Genomic DNA, 24,009 nt, shown 5'->3' on the forward strand with positions numbered 1-24,009 from the left:
ATCCAATCGTTAGCTAGCAAGTCCCACTCTGCGTAAACACATTGTGTTGTTCAGCCCTGCTCCTAGACAACTGGAGCCATCAGCAGCCACCACAGAAACCCAAGGCTCTCTACTTATTAAAGATCTGCCATCATCCATGGTCGTTTTCATAAGCCCCTCTACTCCCTCCTCTCTTTTCTTCACCCCCTCCCTTCCACTCTCCCTCCTCCGATCTCATTCTTTGTGGGTTTGGGGTTGGCGAGTGGTCTGCTTCACAGAAATCGAGGCCTGCTATTCTCTCGCTCTCTCTTTTCTCCCCATTTTTCTCTTTCTTACTGCCCCCCCACCCACCCTCTTCTTCCTCTCTCTTTCCTTCCTTCACTCACTTACTCTGGACTAGGCGTTCAAATGTTGGGGTTTTTTTGTTGGTTTTTTTAAAAGAGGGAGGCCTTGCCAAAGCACATGTCAAGGAGAAACAATGCGGGAACGTTTGTCTGAGAGAAAACACAGGAAGCCCAGATGTATGAACTCCAATGGGCCGGTACCCAGGTAAGAATGTGAGCCAGCCAGAGGAGAGAGTGTGGTTCGCGGGTGTGGCCCGTCGGGCTTTCTACCCAGGAAAAGAGTGATTTACCTCACACAGACAGAACCCGCTGAACTGGACACACACACAGAAACACACACTCACTTGCCAGAACAATAATATGCGAACATTGATATTATAAAGTCTCCATTTCCTTTTTTTCCTTGTCCAACTGCATTTAATGAAAGCAAATCACCACAAATGGTCCAGAAAGTTCTTCCCTGTTTCCAACTGTGTTTGACTTCCATTTGTGATAGATCGGCAGATAGCTAATGGAAACCTGCAGGAACAGATAAGAAGAAGGAAGAATGCTGTTGAGGGCTGAGGGGACACACGCAACATTTTATCACCAGTGTGTGACAGTGGGAGGGCAGATGGACCCCTGCAGATGTCAGTGAATGAGGCCTTTGTTGATACCAGTGATGGATGACGTTCTCAAGCTTATGAAGTTGTAGATGGTATCTGTTTTATACAGGACCGAAGGTGGGTGGGTGTCGGGGGAGATGGGCCACCCTCCATTCATCATGAGTGGCAGAGGCAAAGAGGGAGGGAAGTAAGAGATACTGGTGTTTGAACACAAGTTGTTTATGGTCAGTGCTGCTCCTTACATGGGGCTTTCCACTAAAGGCCTTTCAACATAGCAACATGATGGAAACAGGAGTTGGGAAGAGAACAAGAGCAATTACTGGTGCAATGGGAGTTAAAGAGTCATGTGGGAGTGCAGCCTGTGTAACTGGCATATCCTCCCATTCTGCGGTTTCTTATGAATCATTGAGGAGAGTTTACAGAGGATTTTTAACTCTAGTTCTCACAAGACATTTTCAAACATGTGCTCCAGAGAATAGTTGCACGGTTGGGGTCAGACCTTTTCTCCGGAGTTTGCCTTTCACACATGAAGAACGCAGCAGGAGATTCTCCGATCAGACTTGTTCACAACAACACAGACAATCTCTGATCTCTTGAGATATTTGTCTGCGTCTTCTATGTGTGTGGATCCTGTTTTTTACCCTGGAATACCCATGTATTCTTTTTGGTGCTTTTTTCTTTTTTGCGTCCATCACACGTTGGAAATCTCATTACACCCACAAGCTCACAGGACAAAACCTGCAGAGGTTCTTTCTGCTGTGCTCACACACGGACATTATCAGGAGTTTTTACTAGGGGGGTGATTGATGAAACTTTTACTCTCTCACATACAGCCCAAGTCAAGAGATCATCCTTAGTTCAGTGCATGTCTGAAGGCAGCTATACATGCACTTCTTATTGTCAGTGAATGAACCTGCTAAAAGGACACGTCGTGTTTTTCACCTCCCTGCGGCTCCTGCTGACATGCTTTACATTGTGGCTCCTCATCAAGCATCAAGCTTCATATTGAACACAGATGGTGAAGCTGACCTCGCGGGTGGAGGCAACCCAAACCAAGAGGCACAAACTATTCATTTTCATGTGCAGGGAAAAACTTGCATCAGTGAAAGGCTTTATGAAAAATGCAGCTTTCAAGAAAAAGAGAAAAAAAAAACATCTGCTCGGAGTCTCTTTGCTGGTTGGGTTTGACTGACAGCCTACCGCCTCTATGTGCAACTGACATTTGGCATTTGCAGCAAAAAGGGGTCACAGAGGAGAGTTTGAAGTGGCAAAGCGCCACTGATCAGGAAACATGATCTGAGACGCCATGCTGCTGCACCAAGTGTCTGCTGCTCAAACCCTCTGCAGCCTGTCTGTGGGAAACTAAATCATATGCAGACCAAAACTGTATATGGAAAAAATACACTGACAAAATGTAGGTTTCAATTAAATCAAACTTTTAACTGGATCATTAAATAAAAGTGTTAGTTAAATAACATGCACTCACTCAAAGGATGTTTTTCCATTGTAGAGTTTATTTAGTAAAGCTACTACAGCATATGGGTATCGTTAAGTAACGTTGCATATACTCTGGGGCTGCAACTAAAAATTGTTTTCTAGTTGACGAATAATTTTGTCCATAAAATGTAAGAAAATAGTGAAAAAAACAATAACATAAAAACTAAGTTTATTATAAAAACAAGTTGGTCATTAAATTGATGTGGATTGACTACTTGATTATTCCACAGCTCCACACCACGATCACTCCAGCAGACTCTAGCTCCACTTTACGACAAAAAGCTCAAGATGGCGTCATCCGTGTGCAGGACACTTTAGCTTTATGTATGTAGAATGAGAAGAAGTGGAGACGCTCTGTCCATCTTTATATACAAACTACCGGTTCAACTTATATCTGGCTGAAAAGAATGATCTTTGATGTGTTGAGATGTTGAGCTATAGCCAGTCACACAGTTTTCTTAATTGCTCCACTGATATTAAACAAACAAATGGATAAAACATGGAGAATAAGTTGAGGAAAATGGGAAATTTTGCATAAAGAAAATAGGAGAAAGATAATTGTTTAAATTTGCCTAGAAAAAAGGGAATGACTTAAAAAATAAAAATGAGTGACCCCATACAGGACATGATACAATTGTGGGCCTCACACATACAGATGATACAACTTTCTCATAAAGTGCATTCAGAAAGTTTGCCTTGATTTTGTTCACATTTTATTATGTCGCAGCCTCTTTTATCAACTGTCAGGCTCAGTTTTCTTAAAATACTCATCTCCTCTAAGAGAATCACCGATACCCTCGGCGAGGAAATGCCTCAAGGAAAAGTCAAAGAGTCAAAGAATGAATTCTTTCCATGCAGGGAATTTCCACATGCTGGTGGGTTACTTTAAGACATGTCTAAATTGTATATCTTCGGTGTCAGTGGAATGCATAGGCCCCCCACTCCCCTTTTATTCACGCAGCCCTGACTATAGATGAAAAATCTGTGGCCACTTTAATTCAAAACCAGATTACTAAATGGATTTTTGGCAAATGACTTAGCAACCATAGATTTGGCAAATAATCTGTCTGTGGCTAAACTTCCAGTAAAGATACAGTCATTGCACTGTCGTTCCCATTTTTTTTCATTTGCCCTACATCATCTTCTTGTCATTATTTATTAAAGTTATTTGTACTTATTCATCTATTTGTTTTCATGTTAACTATGTGATGTAATTTTCTCTTCTCTGTAACTAACTTGACTTGACTATAGAGTGACTGCTTGTTTACATGAGTGCATGTGCAGGTTTATTTTTAGTCTTTATGAAGTAATGAGACCAGGTGCTGCTGTATAGACTTCAGAGAGAGGATGAGGTAAGTGTATCAGGATAATGAAGGGGTGTCGTGTGTGTGTGTTTGTATGTGTGTGTGGCAGGGGTGTCATGCGCTCATTTCACTGTCTGTCTGAGTCTGACTACTTGTTTGGATGTGTGCATCGTGGGGTGAGTGTTCCTGTCTTGGAATGTGTATGACTAAAGCTGTATTGTGCGCCGGTTTGATGTTCCAGCAGCAGACAAACAGTAGAGTCTGACACACCTGTTCACACCATGTCACCTCCTGCAGTGTCTGGTTTTGTTCCACTCTTTTATGAGGGGATCCTCCAGACAGATACACTCTCACTATATGGTGATGAAGAGGTGATTAAGCACCATGTTTGACTCAAAACCTCTCCTGGTTGTGTGTGTTGTGTCCATATAGATCACACATTTGACAGCAAGTGTGTCTGTGTGCGTTTGTGTGTGTGTGTGTGTGTGTGTGTGCGTAGACAGGAAACCCCGAGTAATAACTCACACACTGCAGCGACATGAGCTGCTGTGATGCCCAGTGTAGATACACCACAGAAGACCGTTCAACTGCCAACTACCAAGCCTTTATCATCACCTCCCTGTGTGTGTGTGTGTGTGTGTGTGTGTGTGTGCGCGTGTGTGTGTGCGTGCGTGCGTGCGTGCGTGTGTGTGTACTGGTACTTATCTCTACCTCTTTGGGACATTTTCCTGTGTAAACACAGGACCACTAGATATTTCCTAATGAGGCAAGATTTAATTTCTGAGATCCTGGTTAAAGTTTGTGGTAAGATGTGAATGTGTTTATGGTTAGGCATGACTTGGTCATGGTTAAAGTTTGGGATAATGTCTTGGCTTGGTTGTCCAAAATAAGGATTATGAGGACAAATATGGATAGTTGCCCAAACCTTTGTCTGTGTGTGTGTGTGTGTGTGTGCGTACGTGTGTGTGTGCGTGCGTGCGTGCGTGCGTGTGATAGGACATAGTGTGAAGGAGCCAGTTTAAGGCATTGCATAATAATGAGGATGTTGAGAATAAAAGGGTAAGATTAGAATTAGGACAAGGTTAAGGTAAGGGTAAGAGGTTAAAGAACACATTGTGTAAATGAGTGTCCTCACAAGCATAGAACTGCAAGTGTTTGTGAACATGCCTTTATTTCCATAGTTCCAAATTCCAAAATCATAGAGATCAGATCCTCACAATGAGCACATTCTTACCAAACTAACATATGTTTCACTGATCTGAAAACACAGTTTGGGGCCAGTTTGAAGTAAATGACTTTTCCTGAGTTTGGTTTGACCCAGTTGGGCCTTTTATATTCTTCTCTCACACGCGCCTCTATCCATCTCTATAAATCTGCCCTGTTATAATCCCCTGTTAGCCTGCTCCACAAACCCTGGAGATGTACAAAGAATAAAGGCTTTGTTTAAGTTCTTAGGCGCTGCTTGAATCTTAAACCATCACAGCTCTGGAGAGAGTAATCTTGATACAAGTCTTCAACCACAGCAGAGCTTTTAGTGCAAACACCAACATCAGACAGAGACTGGATTAAATCTGAGGAGGGTTGTTTATATAGAGACGTTCATATGATTTCAAACATGTTGGGGACCTTATTGTCTCATCTAAAATCACTTTAAAACAATCAAAATCCAGAAAGAACAGGAATGGCACTTTTAGAGTTCATACCTCTGCCAAGGTCTAACAGTCCCCTTTATGAAACCACATTTAAATTCAATAGATCTGCTTTTTGGGGGGATCTGCACGAAATTGCACACACTCATAACGGTCCAGAAAACATGCCTGATTTCTTTCATCAAACTCCATCAATGATTCTCCAAGAAATCCATGATAATCTTAATCAGTCATTCACTGGATTCATACTGCATCCTTCCAACAAGTTTTGTGGTCACCAGTATAAACTTGCTACTTACCAATCAACAAACAAACAGATGGTAATAATGTCTTCCACGTCATTGTACAGCTCTATTTCCCCCCTAATACTCCAAAAGGGCAGACAGAAGAATCAAACATTCAGTGGAAAAACTGATGCAAACTTACTTTTTTTCAAGCACGTACTACTCTGCATCAAAACAATACAAAACCTCCATGAGAGTCAAGTCCTCTCCATGTATGGCGTCATCAGGGCCTGTGCTCCTTTCAGAAGATTGTTTTAATTTCTTCACTTTTTATCTTCCTTATATGCCTCTACAAAAAGCCAGGTTCTGGTATCAGACACATCTTGACTCATCAAGATTCATAGTTGCATAGTGCTTGTCCTTGTCCTTGCCTACCTCACTTCTCTTCATTCTGCACGTCCTCTGCTTCTATTCCTGAACCCCCATCCCTCATCCCCCACTCCGTGACCAAAACACAACACAAGCTCTTTTTTTTTTTCATGAATCAGACAGACATGTCTGCAGAATAGCCAATTTAAACAGTATTATCAGTAGCTGCTCACAGATGAAACCACCCAAAGCAACATTCTGTGTGTGGCACAAATATTGTTTTATTGTTACATAACTTGACGCCAACTATCAGAGAATATCCACGTTAAAAATTTTAATGTTATGGAAACATAAAAATACCCAGGAAGACATTTAAAATCTACTGGCAATTTTTAATAAGAGAAAATAGCATCTAGTCATATCTGAAGAGTAAGACTTTAAAAGTGCCACTCTGTTCTGTAGCATTAGTTTCATATTCATTGTAATGGTGTATCCTAAATAGTTTCTTTTGTTATTGAAGGGTATGATGTGGTATATGGGACCTTTTTTGTGGTATGTTTTTCTTATGTGTGTATGTTTTTCTTGTGTCTGTATTGCACATGTTTGGGTTGTCGTCTCCTGCATGCCTGACAAATGGTATTATCTAGAGCTCGGGGCATTATCACTTCCCAGCAGAGACGATAAGAGACAGCTCAGGATGTGACGTATGCCAGTCTGGGGTATGTTTCTGTCCATATCAAACACATGTCCATGTTCACACTGGCACATACACATACACATGAAATCCACAAATATCTGATTCAAAGTCTAATCCAGCCCAAAAATGGGAGTGTACAAAACTAGAATGGGCCTCAATAGAGTTCTACAGACTAAATTCAGATCAGGGGGCAGGAATTTATGGATCTTGGATCTTGATGAAGAAAATCAGACACATTTAAGAAATCGATATCTACGGGTGTATTGATTGACTTTAAGTGGACTGTTGAATTTATCACAATGTTAAGGAGAGGATAGAAAATATTGTGATCTGTGCCTGAATGTAATTGCTTCTTTATTGGCCAATGTATTAGCCTTCAAAGTTTCATGGAAATCCATTGAGTAGAATTGTGGGTGGACAGGAGGGAAACATACTCTGATAGTAATCTGATTTCAGACAGAAAGCTTAAGAAAAACTAAATTGAGGCACAAAACTAGACAAACACAAGACTATGTATGGTGCTGATTTTTGCTTTATTCATGTTGGCCAACAAGAACCAGATTCTGTTCATGTTGGTTTGGTTGTGAGTCTGGTTTCCTTCATACAGTGTGACCTGACCGTTTGGGAATTGTCACGCTCAGCTAGACACAGTAATAGGTGAGACAGAGAGGACCGGTGTGCTCGTACACACTGGAAAGCATAGTTTTTAATTAAATGAAACTTACCGGCAAAAGTAAAAGCAAACAACTGTGACCACAGACACGGTGTTTTCTAAAGGCCATTCAGTCATTTTGAAATATATTGTCCAAATGAAGAAAATTTACTGTGGCAATGAAACATTGAACTTGGATCATGTGGAGTGAAACAGTCCGGTTAGTCACAGAGTTAACACCTCTGCGTCCCCTGAGAGACATTGTGCTCCGGTTTGGACTGAATGTTTCACACAGGCTGCGTCTGCACCACGGAGGGTCAATTACAGTCACGGTTACAGCCATAATTCAGCAACACAGACAGACACACATACACACACATTCAGGCAGGTAGCCAACCGTTTTAAGGTAGACTAGAAGTGCTTGGAGACACAAATACATTGTTGTGTAAAAGTTTTAGACGTCTAGATTCTTATGTCCATCGCTCAATATGATCAGGGAGGCGTCCGAAATTCATTCTGCGGCAAGACAACGACCTCAAACATGCAGCCAGAGCCATAAAGAACTGTCCTCAGAGACAAGACAAACATGGAGTCCTATAACAGATGGTCTGGCATTCACAGAACATGCATCTCAACACCATGGAGTCAGTCAGAGACAGAAGACATGGAGACAGACTGAATCCACAGAGGAACTGTGGTGTGTTAATGCTGGAAAACAACCTGTCAGCCAAATACCTTCAAAAACTGCAAACGTTCTGTCAACTGCACTTTGTACGATGTAAATTCATAAATAAAAACCAGAATGAGGCCGTATCTCTGCCAAGGCCCAATCTTTCTTTAAAGTTCTATCAAGCTGCACCACATAAGACATCAGTTCTCCATACACATGCCTGATTTGTTTCATACACAATACAATCCCCATTCACTCCTGGGTCAAATAACTCTGCAGTAGACTTTAACATTTTTGCAGTCTCACGCTGCACCTTTTCCAGGGCAATGTTAAGAAAGCGCATCAAACTTCTGGACATTGGTGAGTAAATTTTCATGAAGTGCAACATGCAACAGTGTTGTATTGTGCAAGATGCAACACTGTCAAGACAGTAAGATGACAGAGCTTCTCAGTTTCTGGCAGGTTCTTGACATTAATCATGACTTAGTTCCACAGATGGTGCAGGTGAGTATTGACTGATTGATAAATGCATCAATGGTTGATGGAATTAATTGTGGAAAAGTGATAAAATTACACAAGCTTTTTTGTCTAGATTAAACTTAAACTGGCATTCTCACTACATGGTCTGTTTAGCTTAGTAGCTGTTATTGAGCAATATGTATTACTCTGCCACATATTCCCTTGTGTAGTGTTTGCTAAAAACTGCAGGTTCCAGCAGACATAGGATATTATTTCACCATTTTTTAAATAATTGTTCATCGGTGACCTATTTTTAAAATGCACATCTAGTGGGAACAACAAGGCCTGATGCTTAAAGCCCTCTAGCCTAAGACAAACTGGGGAAATTGAAAAAAAGAATTAAAGCATCATTGGGCTTTTCATTGGATTTAGTGACAATAACAGAATATATCTAACCCTCTTCTTTTAATGTTAGGAAATCTCTTCAGCATAAATGGGCCTGCTATGTTGAAGTTTTGTTATCGTTCCAGATTTTTTTCCACCAAAGAATTATTGGAGTGGACCCGTAGCGTCCTTGGTGTGTTTAGATTTGTTGACATGATTCGTTGCACCTCTGTGACCTCCCCAGTCTTTGACCCCTCTCTGCTGCTTTTCTTTATCTGGTGTCAAAGGTCAACAGTCGGTGGTCAGTGCTGTCTATCACCGTCCAGACGGCAGCCACTGAGACCGCAGACCGAAACCACTAAACCACATCAAGACCTCGAACTAAAGCAAACAGCTCGCTGCTGGCCGCTGTGCAGTTTTTAGAGTTTAGTGTGAAAGAGGTCATTAATCACAAACACAACCGTGAGCCCTGGGGAGGCTCCTGAAAATGCTCCTAGCTTCATGTGTGACACATATAAGAGAAAGTGTCCCAGACGTATAAACATCAGAAGAGAATGAGTAACAGCTTGTTTTCCCTGAGCCAGCTCCAAGGCTTTGGCTGTTTACTCACATTGATGGTAAGTTCTCCTTTTGTTTGGCCGAGAATCAAGCGTTCTCACGCTGATGAGGCATAAAAGCATTTTTATTTATTTTTACCTGATTCAAATGAATTACTCTGAGGGGTCTGTGAGTCAACAGAGAAGGGAGTCATGACACAGCTTGCAAAACGCACACACACACGCACACACACACACGCACACACGCACACACAGATGATGTGATCAGTTTAAATGGAACTCCTCTAATTCGCCTCTAACAGTTTTAGCAGGATGTCAGGTGTGAAGTTGCAGTACAACTAAATGTTTTCTAAATATTAAATATTAAATTAATATTTTTAGAAAGACGATTGTTTACTGTGCCGGGGGTTACAACCTGCATTTGGTTTTTAGCTGTAAATGTTTTCTTGCACATGGCTGTATCATTCCAAGTGAGTTTAAGGGTAACGCTGATCCAGGAAACATCCAAACTGCACTTCCCTTACAGTACCTACCTGACATCCATCTAACTCTGAGCAGAGGGAAGCAAAGCAAGTGAAGCTGAGTGAAACAGCTGCTGTCATTCAACCTGGTGACCTGCTCAAGATCATCATTGCTGATGATTTTCTGACAGTAAAGCCTGGACCAGCATGATGTGTGGAAGGTCACATGTGCACACAGAGAGATTTTTTGTCACTTTCACACACTCTGACACATTAGAGAAAACGTTCCAACTAAAAATAGCTTGTTTTCTAAGTTCCAAGTGGAGACAGAAAAGATTCCATCCTCAGTTTGCAAGAAATACCCGCAGAAAAGACTACAACATAATAAACTATAATGGGAGCTCTGGTGGGAGGAACTAAACTGCACCCTAAGGACGGCTGTTAAGAGTCTCTTTCCATGTTTTATCTGTTCTTGGAAAGATAAGATGTCCATAACCAAACTCTGGGGAGACTCAGCAGATCGCTGCAAAAATGTCCACACATGTTGCTGCTGCTGGGCTCCGGATGAGGGATATACTTTCGAAGAGTGTTTGTGATTTGTGTGTGAGTCTGTTTCATGTGCATGTCCGTCTGAAGAAGTGACTGTTGTATGTATTTCAGTGTGGAAGACTTAAGATTCAAGATTCAAGAACAAAATTACAAAAGTCCTTCTCAAATCAAAGTGTGTCTGTTATAAAGATTTACAAATAAAATATAAAATTATAAATATAAGCAACATTAAAATAAAATAAAAATAAAAGCAAAGGAAGTATGGAATAAAGTTCTTCAATAAAATATAACATAAGATATAACTTAACTAAACATGTGTGTCTGTGGAAGGGGGTGTATGAGTTATTGTATGTCATTACCATCATATGGGAAGGGAGTGTATTCTGAAAGATCAGCTATAGGATGCCTTTTACACACACACACACACACACACACACACACACACACACACACACCTGCAGAGGGCCCAATGATATACTAACTTCACAGACTTCACAGACGCAGGAGTAAAGACGCTGGAGTAGAGTCCGGTCCCCGGACTCTACTCTTGCGCAGGTGTGTGTCTGAGAGAGCACCTGCATGAAAGTGTGATAGTGTTTCATTATGTGGATTCAGAAATATAAAGTGCATAATCTATATGCCAGTGGATTTACTCCCAGCACTCACTATAGAAAAAACGCACACACGAGAGCGCCCCATTTAAGTTTTATGGCCATCCACATGGGAGGAACCTCTGCAGTTATGGGTCCAGATGGGGGGTTGGTGTACATTTTAAGAGCGACTCTGAGAGTGTGATTCTCCCTTGAAGGACAGATCAGCATGAGACACCGAGGGAAAGATAAGAAAAGACAGAAATTATAGCGGATGAAGTCATTATAGAGTCACTCAGGCCCATAAATCACATCTCAAACATCCACACAGTGCTCGTCTGTGAGAGCTTTACAAGTCTGTAAAGGGATTACACATTTAATGGGTTAGTTCTGTTTAGGATAACTTCCTCCAAGCGGATGCCAAAGAGAGTGATATATATTTCCTCTTCTCTGAAAATAGATCTCTCTCTTTCTTGATAGGTAAGATTGAGACCAGGCTGTAGTCATAACATCACTTCTCTGACTTCACACATCAATAGCTGCTGTCATGAAAACGGTTGCCCATGCACTGCCTGCCTGCATCAGATTTCTTATCTCGTTAGGATTTTCCCTGCTGCACAAAAACAGGGCAGAACATGTATTTACTGTTGTTTACTGAATGTGACTTTATGGAATTATGAAATATTCTAAGTTGATTCTTCAGAAAGAAGGGAAGGTGCACTTCTTTAACTGGAACAGGAGTTAAACAGGTTTAGACTGGTAAGAATTGCAACTGGAACAAAACACAGAACACCAAATGTCTTGTTGATGTAAAGTATGAGCATTCAGACTTAAATAAATTTACATATTTAAAGGTAACATATGTTATTATATATTACAATATTTTATTAAAGCTTGTGAGTCAAGTTGAGTTGAGAAATATACGACTAAACAGGTAGTGGTGGGATGTAGCAAAGTACATTTACTTTACTACATAAACACTGACTCTCATTTGTTCACACATTAAAAACAACAGAATAGGAAAACACCTGGGTTAAAAGTTCATCATGAAACACAGATAAAAGGGACAGATAAGAGAAAAAGAGAAAAAAAAGGACGTCACACTTTCAAACACAATTACAAGGTGTGTTACAATTTAAAATGAAAAATTGAAGGCAAACTATTGGAAACACAATAAAACTATATAAAAACTAAATACTATATGAAAGACAATGATACTTGTATGACAAAAGAAAATATTTACAGGAGCCCCCTTTTATAAGCCGTCCATATGGAAAGTATTGGTGGCAGAATAGTAGAGCGGAAGATAAAATATGCAGAGATGGTGATACTGCACCTTGACATTGGTCTCCACCAGTTAATAAAACAAACAAAGAAGAACAGGGAAGTATTGGTCAATAATATGATTGTATATTATTCTGTAAATACAAACGTATTTGTATGTTATTATAACTGTTTTAAGTTGTAGTATTACTACTGTCTGTATTTACGGTTTTTCATTGGTCAGCATATATATGCAGTATTATTTTGGTCAATTAAATGTTTGCATATTGTTTTTGTGATTATGTATGTGTTTAATCATATTATTATTACTGTCTGATTTTATTGCTTTTTCTTATTGATCGCTTTTAGAAAAAATAGTTTTTGCTTGTTCACTTATATTATCTTTTTATTAACGCTGATAGACATCTTGCTCGTTGATTCCCAGTGCACTGTGTGTATACACCGACAGCGCCCTCTGCTGTCGGCTTTGCACAAACGCCCGGAAACCGCGCGCTGCCTGCGCTATTTTCTCATTGGCTGCTGTGGACCTCGTGACCACAACAGAAACATGGCGGCCGCAGCTGCAGTCCGGTCGAGCGTGGGTCTGACTTTGAGACTTTCTCGAGTCAGACCGGACTGTAGCACATGTCCGCTGTACCGGCTGAGGAGCGGGGTGACCGGCGGGGCTGACCCACAGAGGAGCGGCTCCCTCCACAGCTGCAGGACGATAAACCGACATTTACAGACGAGCTTGGGTGAGAGCTGCAGTTTGCTAACAGCTTAGCCTCAACTAGAGAGTGCCCGTGTCCTCAGAAGTGTTTGTTTACCGTAGGTTTCAATGAGCGCTGACTAGCAGTGTTTTAACCAGTGACCAGTAGTGTTTGGTTTTCATGTGTTAGATGGAGAAGAGCAGTGATTTAAAAATGTCCTCTCAATAACTCTCCCAGCAGTCACTCAGGCAGTGAAACTTTGTGCAACCAGTCAAACCTCGACCCTCCCTTCAACAACCAGGAGGAGCTGATCTCACCGTCTCTGTCCCTGTGTCCGTGTTTGTCTTTCCAAAGGTCTCCACCACAGTGAGGAGGGGGGCTCCAATGCTGAGGACCCAGAGGATGTGTAAGTTTGTTGTAAATCAACGCACACATGCCGCCTCTGTACCACTACAACGACTTCTCTGTCACTCTCTAGCTCTAAGGTTCAAGCTAGTGAAGGCTACATGTGGTTTTCATTGAAGGTCAGTTAAATATTTGCATTTCTTCCCATCCTAACCGTAACATGTTATCTGTATCGCTGATCCTTTGAGGGTCAAGGTGAGGGCGATCCCAGCTGGAGGTGGGTGCACCCTGGACAGGTCGCCAGTCCATGACAGGACCCACACATAGAGACAAACAACCATTCACACCTACAATGTGCCTAACCCCAATCTGCTTGTGTTCGGACTGTGGGAGGAATCCAGAGAAAACCCACTCTGAGATATATATATATATATATGTCTTTATATTTTATCAAACTCAAATGTCTGATTGGCAAAAAAAAGGTCTTATTATTTTTAAACCTCATCTTTGATCTTGATCTAATTGGGTTACAGGCACAAAAATGTTTCGTAATTCCTGCTCTCATCTTTGTTGTTTAGGGTGAATGTGGTGTATATAAATCGATCTGGACAGAAGATCCCAGTTCGAGCCAAAGTGGGAGATAATGTTCTGTATTTGGCTCACAAGCATGGAATTGAACTGGAAGGTGAGTGTTTAAAGTTTTCTCTTAAATATTTAATCAAGGTTTTAAGACAACTGCTGCTTATTTACTCCGGCAAGGAGGCGATGTTTTCACCCATGTTTGTTTATTTGTTAGCAGGATCATGGAAAAACTACGAAACCTATTTCCACTAAACTTGGTTGAGGGATAGGGACTGAAATGTTTGTGTAGATGTGGATTACGTTGGGATCCAGATTTGTTTTTATTCATGTGTGTGTATATATATATATATATATATATATACACACACACACATATGTGTTTTTATATTTTATTTTTATTTGATCATTTTCTTTAAAATTGCAAAATCTGGCAATTTTCTTTTTTCTTAAATTTTTCCAGGAATATTGAGAATGCGTAGATCTTTTAGATTTTTCCAGTGTTTAGGAATATGATCAATTAATAATTAAGGTCATCAGACCACCTCCTTTTTTTTGTTTCTATTTTCCACTAAAACTGAGGACCATTTTAATTATTGGTGTTACTGTTTTATTTAGGAGCCTGCGAGGCATCGTTAGCCTGCTCAACGTGTCACGTCTATGTGAACGCGGACCATTTTGACAAACTGCCAGAGCCTGATGAGCGGTAAGTCTCACACTAATGCAGATATTTTTCAGAACTTTCCCCTCTGTTTGTGTCTCTAGTCCACATTAAAAACTAAGTTTTAAGACATTACAATGCAGATTTTTACAAATGGGTTACAAAGTGCAGATTTCCAAAATCTCTGGTTTCTGTGTAAACAAAAAACTAAACTTCTACTATTTTGATTTTGAAGTTACTTCCACTAGAGGGAGAGAAGCTCACTCAGAATTCTCACAATGTTCTCTGGAAGGATCGTTGAAGTTGACTTTATTGCAACCTACTGGCCCAGTTTTGCTTGTTTATTTGTTGTGGTTTTTGTGTTTTCGTGTGGACAAAGATATTTGAGTGGGAAAATATTCTTTCTGAAATATCTGCCTCAGTGTAAACAAGGCCTAATACTAATCTTCCTCTTAAACTGTGACATTTACATTCCAACTAATGTGTGTGATAAGATTAGAGTAAGATCACTGTTAATATTGACTGGTTTAATTTATGTTGGTTGTCAGGGAGGATGACATGCTGGATATGGCGCCCATGCTCCAGGAGAACTCCCGGCTGGGATGCCAGATAATTCTCACTCCAGAGATGGATGGCATCGAGTTGACCTTGCCCAAAGTCACCAGGAACTTCTATGTGGACGGCCATGTTCCCAAACCTCACTGAGATGAGGCACAATAGATGAAGACGGGGGACTGGGACAGAAATTAGTATCGCTGTGAGCTAGCCACCAGGTGTGCTGGTTGAAAGAGGGGGGCGACGCACGGCTAAGATAGTAACGTCCGTAGCAACTCCCCAAACATCTTGCTGACTGACAAATTCCACAGTTGACCAATGACTTGACAGGCCTGCAGATGAGACCACAGAGTCTCACAGAGGGTAAAACTAATGGTTTGTTCCAAAAACAACTGGGATGGTTTGACTGATAATGTATTTATTTTATGTGGAGAATTCTCAGGCCTGAACACACAATTCAATCTAAACTGTTCTTTGAGAGGATTTTTTGACATTTTATAGTTATGTCATTATGCTATTTTTAACAAAGTCCATCTTTGTGCTGTCAAATGGAACATTCCTTGTTACAGCTCATATACGCACAAGTATCACATGATGTTCTCAGTTTATCATTTCCACACTGATCCATTTGTCAGATATTGTATACATAGCATTTCATTTTTATGAGTCTGGTTCTTTTGTAGGTGTTTTTGTTTTTCTCATCAAGGACTAAAGCCAGATACAGAGGAAACAGATGTGTATTATAATGAAGTGTATCTGGAAGCCCAAAGTTCCCTGAAGCTTAAAGGGTGGACTCTTAAATACACAAACAAGACTGTTGAAACTCATTTTATTCACTATAAACACATAATAATTAAATAAATGAGTTGTGTTTCTGAAGGTCAGATGAAATATGCATGTTGAAGCACTTCCTGTCAGGTGACAGTGATTGTGGCTTGATGAGTTGATGTGGTTCAGGTTTGCTGTGATCCTGGTTTGAAGCTCGTCAACACAAAATGAGTTTACCTCATCCCTCCTTTACTTGTTAACTCTACTGTACTTATCCAGCTTACACACATGTCAGTGAACTGTCTCTATTATGTCTTAGGAAACATTTAAAGTTGTGCAATAAAATGTTTTGAAAATTATTTTTTGTACACTTCTCCCTTTACCCCTTTAGAGAAGAATGGCAGAAGTGAAGTGATATATCCAAACCTAAATATTCAACACTAGTTCCTTGCAGATAAAAGTACCTACAAAGGCCTCGTGTGTTGTTGCAGAGAGCTGTCTGCTGCAGCAGCTTCCAGGTGAAACTGCAGTTCGGTGAGGAGCCACACTTTAAACCCTGCAGGTGTAATCTGTGTAAACCAGGAACACCCGTGTATTCAGCTGAGCACACAGGAGCGGGCCATGGCCACCAGCTCCACCGGTGTGGGCTCAACTCTTCTCTATTAGCTGATGACCGACCCTGACGATTAATGGTGAGAATCAACACGTGCAGCGATGGGTGGATGTTGAAAACATGTTTTTGTAGGAGGCCTTAATGCCAGAGAGGTGGTTGGCTAAAGAAGCTGTGACAGGTCAGGAACGAGTAACGGTGAGAAGAAGGATCAGTGAGGTTGATGTGATGGGCCCATTTATTATGTGAGTGATGGACGATCACAGGTTGTGGATCAAAGTTTGCGATCGTTGGATTTACGCTTTTATAATGTCCATCAATGAAATCTGATCTCAAACATTCACCGATCCATTAAATGAAGCCAAAGTGAACATAAGCGGTGCTTCCAGACATTGTCAGTCCATGATATGTTGTTGCAGGAGAACGATTTCAACACTACAGTCGCTTTTTAACACACCTTTCTATAAGCGCTTCTAAAAACCACTGGATCAATCACTGCCGTCAGCTCGTGCGCTCGCGACAGTTTGAAAAGTTGACACCCGCGAAAATCTGCGACATCGTCGAACATGAGCTGCTTCAGAGTCCGAGCAGACCCTCAGAGCTCCACTGTGGAAGCTCCACTGTGGAAGTTCCACTGTGTTCCTCCACTGTGGAAGTTCCACTGTGACCGGTGAGTTCAACCAGCCCCACGTGAATAGAAGAACCACCACACGGAGAATGTGCAGCTTTACTTGAATAATCTTCTGAACAGCAGTGACTAACTATTAACAATAACCCGGATGTTCGTGTATATATAGGCCACAAAGATGGTGTGTATTAAAAAACAACCTATCACAAACTGTCGAGCTAATGTCAACAGCAAAACATACAAGTGTGGCAGCGCTAGCTTCTACAGGAGCTCAGTTACAGCAGCTGTTTGTTTATACAGCACAAATGGTGAAGTAGCTATTCTCTAAATCCTTGACATCTTATTTACTCCTAGAAACTTCTCCAGCCACCATCACTGTGTTTTGTAAAATATACGTTCATGTGACACATATTTAACAGCTTTAAGAGCAAAAAACATCAGGGGTTATACAAAGATAAATAACTATTAGAGAGAAGTCTTACATGTTTTATTATTGTCTTAGAAACTTTGTCTGAAGGCTGTTTTTTTCCCCCTGTTCATTTCGGATGCAGACACCTCAACATGAGCACAGGACCGACGTCACAAGCCACTTTTATTCAAGGACACCAGAGGACGGTGGAGCACGATGCGTCCCACTCTGCGCTCTTCTACCTCCTCCAAGAAGTTTCCAGGCTGGCGTCTCCCAGCCACAGCAGTTTCCTGGGTACAAACTCGCCTTGCAAATGGCTCGACGAGGCGTCCACACCGGGGGATGTCATCGTTGAAACGGAGGTAGAGGATGAGCATTTCTTTCAAAGGTATGATAGTTTCTCTCAGCACAGTGTCTCGCCTTTTAATCAGGTGAACAAAGTGGAGGAGGAAAGTCACAACAGCACGGTGATGAGTTTGATTGAGCCGCATCAGGAAGGTACCAGCCCCTTGAAAGTGCTGAGTCTGATCAACCTGCAGTGTGAGAGGATCCTGCATCGGAGAGATGTAGAGGAGCCGCGCACAAGTTCAGTATCATCCAAGGCAAAATCAGTCCTTAAAACAGCCAGGTCGTCAACTGCTGCAGCAGATGTTACAGAACAGGGGGTTGGAAGTGACACTTTTCTTATCAAGAGACAAGAAATCCCAGCCTCTGTCCGTGATGGGGAAGATGTGAAAGGAGTCAGCACTTATAAAGACTCTCAGGTGGGTTGTAGTCTTCAACCTCAGCCTGCTGAAATAACAGACACTGTTTTACCAGAGCTGATGAAAGATAATGCCACCGCCTCCTCTCAACCGCAGCCTGGGGACAAAAGGGAGGCCATGTTTAAAGTTAATGCACAATTAGAGTTGAGCCAGGAGTGTAAGATGGATTTTTGGAACGTAGCCTTCTCTGAAAAGGCTCTGTCACAAGCACACATGCACAGTGCACCCATTAATACCCAGATGACTTTGAATTCAAATGAAGATACAGGTGTAGATCTACCAAAGCCAGCACTGACAGTAGACTGCAACGCAAACATTGTGTTGACCCCATGTGACACCCAGCTGTCGCCTCTGAGCGCTCTCCTGGCTACTTCACAATCTGCATTGCTCTACTTGAGTGCTGCAGAGAGGTGTCATTCATTCCTAAAAACTGATAACAAACCCACAGGAGCGAATCCATCTATACCTGCTGCCATAAAGGAGGAATCACCCACATTTGAACAACTGAAATCCTCCAGCTACAATGTGCTTTCTGTAAAGTTACAACCAGAACTCAGGCCTGTGCAAAAGCAGGAAATTGCTCCTCCATCTTCCTGGCAGTGGAGAACCAAGACTCCTAGAAAACAACCTCATCCCAGCCGGAGTGTTGACATCCAAGACCCAGACATCCAGGGAGTGACTTTCAGGATGGGCTCAGAGCTGGACGACAGCAGGGAGCAGTGTCGGCTCCTCATAACTTCAAAGTACAGGTACTAACAGATTTACTACAATTTTTTGGTGTGTGTGAGTTTAGAAGTATTCAATCTGCACACATTGCCGGTGTCTGCTGCACGTGTACCCTTCACAGCAAGGAGCTCTTCAAGTGTGTAAGAAAGCCAAGGCCGAGGACACGGACATCCCAGAAATCCCTCAAAACTAGCAGCTCAGACGAGGAGAGTGACCTGACGGTTTCCAGTGAGTAACACTCGAGTACCTGCACTCTACAATGAAGCTATGCTTACCTTACTACACCTGCTCCAAAGAGTAATGTTGAGTCCTACAAGTATCTCATTCATCACAGGTTTGTCTCTGAATACAGTTTGTATACATGTAAAGGGAGAACAGGGACAAATATCTATTGTAAATGTGATTATGTATCGCTGTAAAGTGCCAATTTTCTCCACTAGAGGGTGCCACTTTATTAAAAGATGTAAGTCAACAGCATCATTTGCTTAGGACAGGATTTACACAGTGAAACTACATTCTAACACCATGATGTTTATCATGACAACTGCCCTTAATGCAAAGTAGCAAATACAGAGAAAGAAAACCAAAGTGGACACATAACATGTGGCAATATATTTGTTTCTCTCGGCCCCCTCAGAGGATAAAGTCTGTGCATCGTGCTGCACCAGGAAGACGCCCATGTGGAGAGATGCAGAGGATGGGACCCCACTCTGTAATGCCTGTGGGATAAGGTAGCTCAGATGCACACAACGATGTCACATAAGTTTCTTCCACAGTGACATGATTTAGTTTATGATGTCTACATGAGTTGCTAGAAGAACAGAAAGTTGGTAATAAATGTGATTTTAACACCAGCGTGTGTTTCATCAAAGAACATTCATGGAATCACTCTCATCTCCCGTGTTTCTCTTTACAAGGTATAAGAAGTACAGAGTGCGCTGTGTCAACTGCTGGCATATCCCGAGGAAAGAGGGCAACTCCAACTCATGCTGCCTCAGGTGTGGAAACTTGGTGAGGCTGACCTCAGCTCAACGGAAACACACCACCTAGGGAACATACACAGAGAAAAGGCTTTTCATGTTCACATGTGACGGAGCTGTGCACACACCAGCTCAAGACTGAACCCTCTCTGTTGCTGTTGTTCTTTATCCTCGACAATTCACTACAGATGTAAACGCCAAAAAGAAAGAACCAACACCAGCCTTTTGTATTTTACGTGACTCAGGGTATTTAAATTAGTTTCACTGCCTCAGTTTTGCACCTCGGACAACAGACCTCATTGACTTTAGCTCCATGGTTGCCATCAAAGTGCTGCATACATCACAAGAAAACTTACAAAAATTAGGTTAAAGGACTAAAAAAACTTTAAAACCTTCTGAAACTCTGTGCTCAACACTTAACAGGGGACGCTGTCAGACAATGGTCTGCACCTCTATCTTTCCTGCACTGAAACTTATGTATGTAGCATGTGTGACAAAGTGTATTCAGATGATTGGTTTGTCTTCCCTCTGTCTGCTGAGCACAGAGCACAGACAGTTTGTAGCAGAGAGTCATTTAACACAAATAAACGGGATGCTGCAGTGCTACTGTAAGAACTACACACATTCAGTGGAGAGTTTATTCATAATTGTTGTCAGTTTTCATCTAAATAGCTTCAGTGTTGCCTGTGTATAATGGTCGGTGGTCTCCAACAACAGCTGCACTACAAAGTTATCTCTGTGCAGGAACAAAAAACGGCATCCTGAGCTCAGTGTTGTCTTCACTGTTATTAACTGCCAAAGAATTAACCTTCTTGGCCACATGTATTTAGTTGCACAAGTTAAATTATTTATTTTGTTGTGTTTGTCCTAATTTCCAACTTATTTTTTGCACGGTTTGTTTATCTTGGTGTTTATTTGGAGTGTAGCTGGTATCGTTGGTGCATTTTTTTCCTATGAGGAAAGAAACCCTCTTTGTGTGAGCTTGCATGGGTTTCGGTCTGTATTAAAGTCTGTATAAAACACTTTCTCGGCTCTTTCATGTGTGTAGCTGCATGAGCGTGGCCCTGTCTTGATCTAAATATTATACCCACACAAAAATGCAATTATAAAATAGTACAATAGTTTTAGAGGGTTGCCCTACACATAACACATCACATTAAACTGCATGTGAGGGGGAAGAATTGTTCATTAATGAGGCTTCCCACAGTTTCCTTAGCCCACCCTGCAGTGGTGACCTGTGTGCCAAGTGGGTGGCCTCGCACAGATTGATACAGTGCAGCTATTATTTCAAAATGGATTACGTCTTCTGATTTGAAACAGCCAGAGTCTCTCACCATGAGCCAAAACGTCAAGTGAAGAGGAACTGAAGGAAATGAGCATTGTGTAAGCCAACCACATAAAAAGATTAAGCTCTTTAAAATTAATCATTAACCAGATTTCAGCCCAAACCAGTTTCACCTGCTGTGGACACGATACGATAATAAACATGTGACGGGAAGTAACTGAGAACCTTCAACTTCAGTTTAGTACGTCATTCCACAGGCAAATATTAGAAAAGATAAAATGGGGGTATTCACTTGTTACAACAGAAGTAGACATGACATTAAAAAAGGCAATATAATATAAATGAAAAATTGTTCAAAATGCAAAGAATAATAATATACACCTTTCACTACAGATGCTAACATATTGGAATGGATATTGAAATAGATCCATATATATGCATGTGTAGAATGAATGAATTTCACACTAAGGCACACATGTGGAATACTATAATATGATATAATTGGTATGCGTTATAACTATAATGTGTAAGAGGACACCATGTGCAAAATGACAGAACTCAACGACTATTACTTTGTGGATTAAGGTATTTTTTTAATGTAAAATTATTGTTAAGCTTTTATGATTAATTCCTCATATAGCTTAAGCTGCAATTAGTCAACAATTTAATTTCTTATTAGAACCAAACTCCATTGAGCGTCCTCTGATTAACATGCTTTTGTGATTTGACTTAAAATGTATTTTAAATAAGACTTACTAATCTATATGCATTGGGAGTATGAAGTTCAGGAAAGTATAAGACTAAATGAACAACATATTTATTATTGAGTAGATTACCAATCATCAGTTCATGCTAAAGGATCATTAATCATGTGAAGCTTCATGTCTCAGCTCTTTGCTGTGTTCAGGAGGAGGAACTTTGCAGAGGGGGCTGAAAAGTGGAGGATTCAGTCAGATGCGTAACTTCTAGTGAATGAAAGGGGAGAAGGGGGTTCACGCCTGCTCCGTCCAAGACAGGCGCTCAGCCACCGGGCACTCTGGGGACCATGACCTTGGACTGTATGGAGCTGCAGACGGACATTGATGCGGAGGGACAGACCGATAACGGAGATGTGAGGAACACATGTGTGTCACTGTTCAGTAACACGAATGCAGACTTGGAGCAGAGCGCGTCCCCCCTTACTCCTCGGCTGCGGGCGGATGGAGGCTTCTCTGTGCGTCTGCAGCGCGGTGCCGGCTGGGGCGGGTCTTCGGTAAAGCCCCCCTACTCGTACATCGCTCTCATCACCATGGCCATCCTGCAGAGCCCAGAGAAGAGGCTGACCCTCAGCGAGATATGCGATTTTATCAGCCAGCGCTTCGCTTATTATCGGGAAAAGTTCCCCGCGTGGCAGAACTCCATCCGGCACAACTTGTCTCTGAACGACTGCTTCGTGAAAATGCCCAGGGAGCCTGGGAATCCCGGGAAGGGAAACTACTGGACCCTGGATCCCATGTCCTCAGATATGTTTGAGAATGGGAGTTTTCTTCGGCGAAGGAAACGCTTCAAGAGACGACACTTCCATTTGGAAACGGTGAAGGAGTCCGAGGCCCCAGAGCGCATCAGCCGCATGTCCGTGTTTCCTCTAATCGGAGCGCACAGGATGGTTTCTTGTCTCCAGGGTCTTGATCTGGACATAGGTTTAAGTCCCCTCACTAGTCCGAGCCTCCCACCTGTGAGCCGGATTATACCTGAGCTCTCCTCGCTTCTCTCCAAGAGTTTGTCCTCATCTTCAACCTTTGAACATCTCCACCCGGGACGCTGCGCCCTCGTCGCACCTCTGCCTCCAAACTTCATGCCTCCTGTCTCGCTGCACGGATTCATACCCAACTACCCTGTTACGCAGTTATCCACTGTTCCTCTGAGCATCTTTAAACATTTCGTCTAATTTGATTTGATTCGATGATCCAATGATGCCCCTGAATGTCTGAACTCACAGAGAACTGAACTGAATCTTCTTCCGTGCAACTCATGGTACTTTATATAAATATAACTCGGTGACGGTGACCTAAACGTACAAATAGGCCAATGTATGTGCGCGTTTGCTTGAAGCAAATGATGCTGAATAAATGATATTTCACGGCTCTTATACGGTTTGGAATAAATACTTGATGGTATTTGCACCGTCTGTGCAGTTGGAATGGTTTATCATTATTCATAATCACAATTGAATAATTAAGGTCATTAGGCTGTCTTCGTTTTCACGTTACTTGTTGTAGAGAGTTTTTCTTATTTATTAAATAATAAATGTGTTTACTGAATTGAAAGAATAAAACTTCACAATATAACTGACTGATTCCCCATAATAATACAATAATACGACTGATAATATTAATAATGATATTGATAGTTGTAGAAGTAATAGTAATCAGGAGATTTAAAGTGTTCAATTGTGACAGTGGAGGTAGGTCCAATTTCGGTTCAGTACTGTCATTACCATCAAATTGAAAGGGCTGAAAGGGTGAAGACTTGGATTTAGTGTTAGAGTTAGAATTAGGTTTAGTGTGTGTGTGTGTGTGTGTGTGTGTGTGTGTGTGTTAGAGAGAAAAAGAGAGAGAGATGTTAGAAGGAGGGTCAGCCTCAGTCAACACAGGCCTGTAGCAACACACTCAGTTCTTGCATACATCTTGTGCAGTATTTGCTCTGTCATCATGTTAAAACACATGAAATACATCTGCTCATCAGGTCTCCAGGTGT

General features: G+C 41.6%; 3 protein-coding genes across 3 annotated transcripts; all 3 read left to right on the plus strand.

Annotated features, from left to right (window-relative positions):
- The first annotated feature begins 12,703 nt into the window (after positions 1-12,703).
- fdx2 (ferredoxin 2) lies at positions 12,704-16,230 on the plus strand. The gene is made up of 5 exons (XM_020084384.2): positions 12,704-13,008; positions 13,318-13,369; positions 13,887-13,993; positions 14,506-14,593; positions 15,097-16,230. The coding sequence occupies exons 1-5, from the start codon at positions 12,822-12,824 to the stop codon at positions 15,251-15,253; spliced, it is 591 nt and encodes a 196-aa protein (XP_019939943.2). The 5' UTR covers positions 12,704-12,821; the 3' UTR covers positions 15,254-16,230.
- An 817-nt stretch (positions 16,231-17,047) lies between these two features.
- zglp1 (zinc finger GATA like protein 1) lies at positions 17,048-21,010 on the plus strand. Its single transcript, XM_020084382.2, has 5 exons — positions 17,048-17,151; positions 17,661-19,031; positions 19,130-19,236; positions 19,646-19,739; positions 19,926-21,010. The coding sequence occupies exons 1-5, from the start codon at positions 17,048-17,050 to the stop codon at positions 20,056-20,058; spliced, it is 1,809 nt and encodes a 602-aa protein (XP_019939941.2). The 3' UTR covers positions 20,059-21,010.
- Positions 21,011-22,178: 1,168 nt separating this feature from the next.
- Positions 22,179-23,429, plus strand: LOC109627463 (forkhead box protein D1-like). The gene has a single exon (XM_020083989.2). It carries the CDS (start codon positions 22,319-22,321, stop codon positions 23,198-23,200), a length of 882 nt encoding a protein of 293 aa, XP_019939548.2. The 5' UTR covers positions 22,179-22,318; the 3' UTR covers positions 23,201-23,429.
- Positions 23,430-24,009: the final 580 nt, after the last annotated feature.

The sequence above is a fragment of the Paralichthys olivaceus genome, chromosome 8 (genome assembly GCF_024713975.1).
Source record: "Paralichthys olivaceus isolate ysfri-2021 chromosome 8, ASM2471397v2, whole genome shotgun sequence".
Lineage (NCBI taxonomy): Eukaryota > Metazoa > Chordata > Actinopteri > Pleuronectiformes > Paralichthyidae > Paralichthys > Paralichthys olivaceus.

What these genes read in the sequence shown, in the direction of transcription:
- fdx2 (XM_020084384.2), top strand. Translation starts at nt 12,822, where the DNA reads ATGGCGGCCGCAGCTGCAGTCCGGTCGAGCGTGGGTCTGACTTTGAGA. An exon ending in ACATTTACAGACGAGCTTGG is followed by an intron (nt 13,009 to 13,317) that starts GTGAGAGCTGCA and finishes GTCTTTCCAAAG; the next exon opens with GTCTCCACCACAGTGAGGAG. An exon ending in GCATGGAATTGAACTGGAAG is followed by an intron (nt 13,994 to 14,505) that starts GTGAGTGTTTAA and finishes TGTTTTATTTAG; the next exon opens with GAGCCTGCGAGGCATCGTTA.
- zglp1 (XM_020084382.2), top strand. Translation starts at nt 17,048, where the DNA reads ATGAGCTGCTTCAGAGTCCGAGCAGACCCTCAGAGCTCCACTGTGGAA. An exon ending in CTCATAACTTCAAAGTACAG is followed by an intron (nt 19,032 to 19,129) that starts GTACTAACAGAT and finishes TACCCTTCACAG; the next exon opens with CAAGGAGCTCTTCAAGTGTG. An exon ending in GAGTGACCTGACGGTTTCCA is followed by an intron (nt 19,237 to 19,645) that starts GTGAGTAACACT and finishes CGGCCCCCTCAG; the next exon opens with AGGATAAAGTCTGTGCATCG.
- LOC109627463 (XM_020083989.2), top strand. Translation starts at nt 22,319, where the DNA reads ATGACCTTGGACTGTATGGAGCTGCAGACGGACATTGATGCGGAGGGA.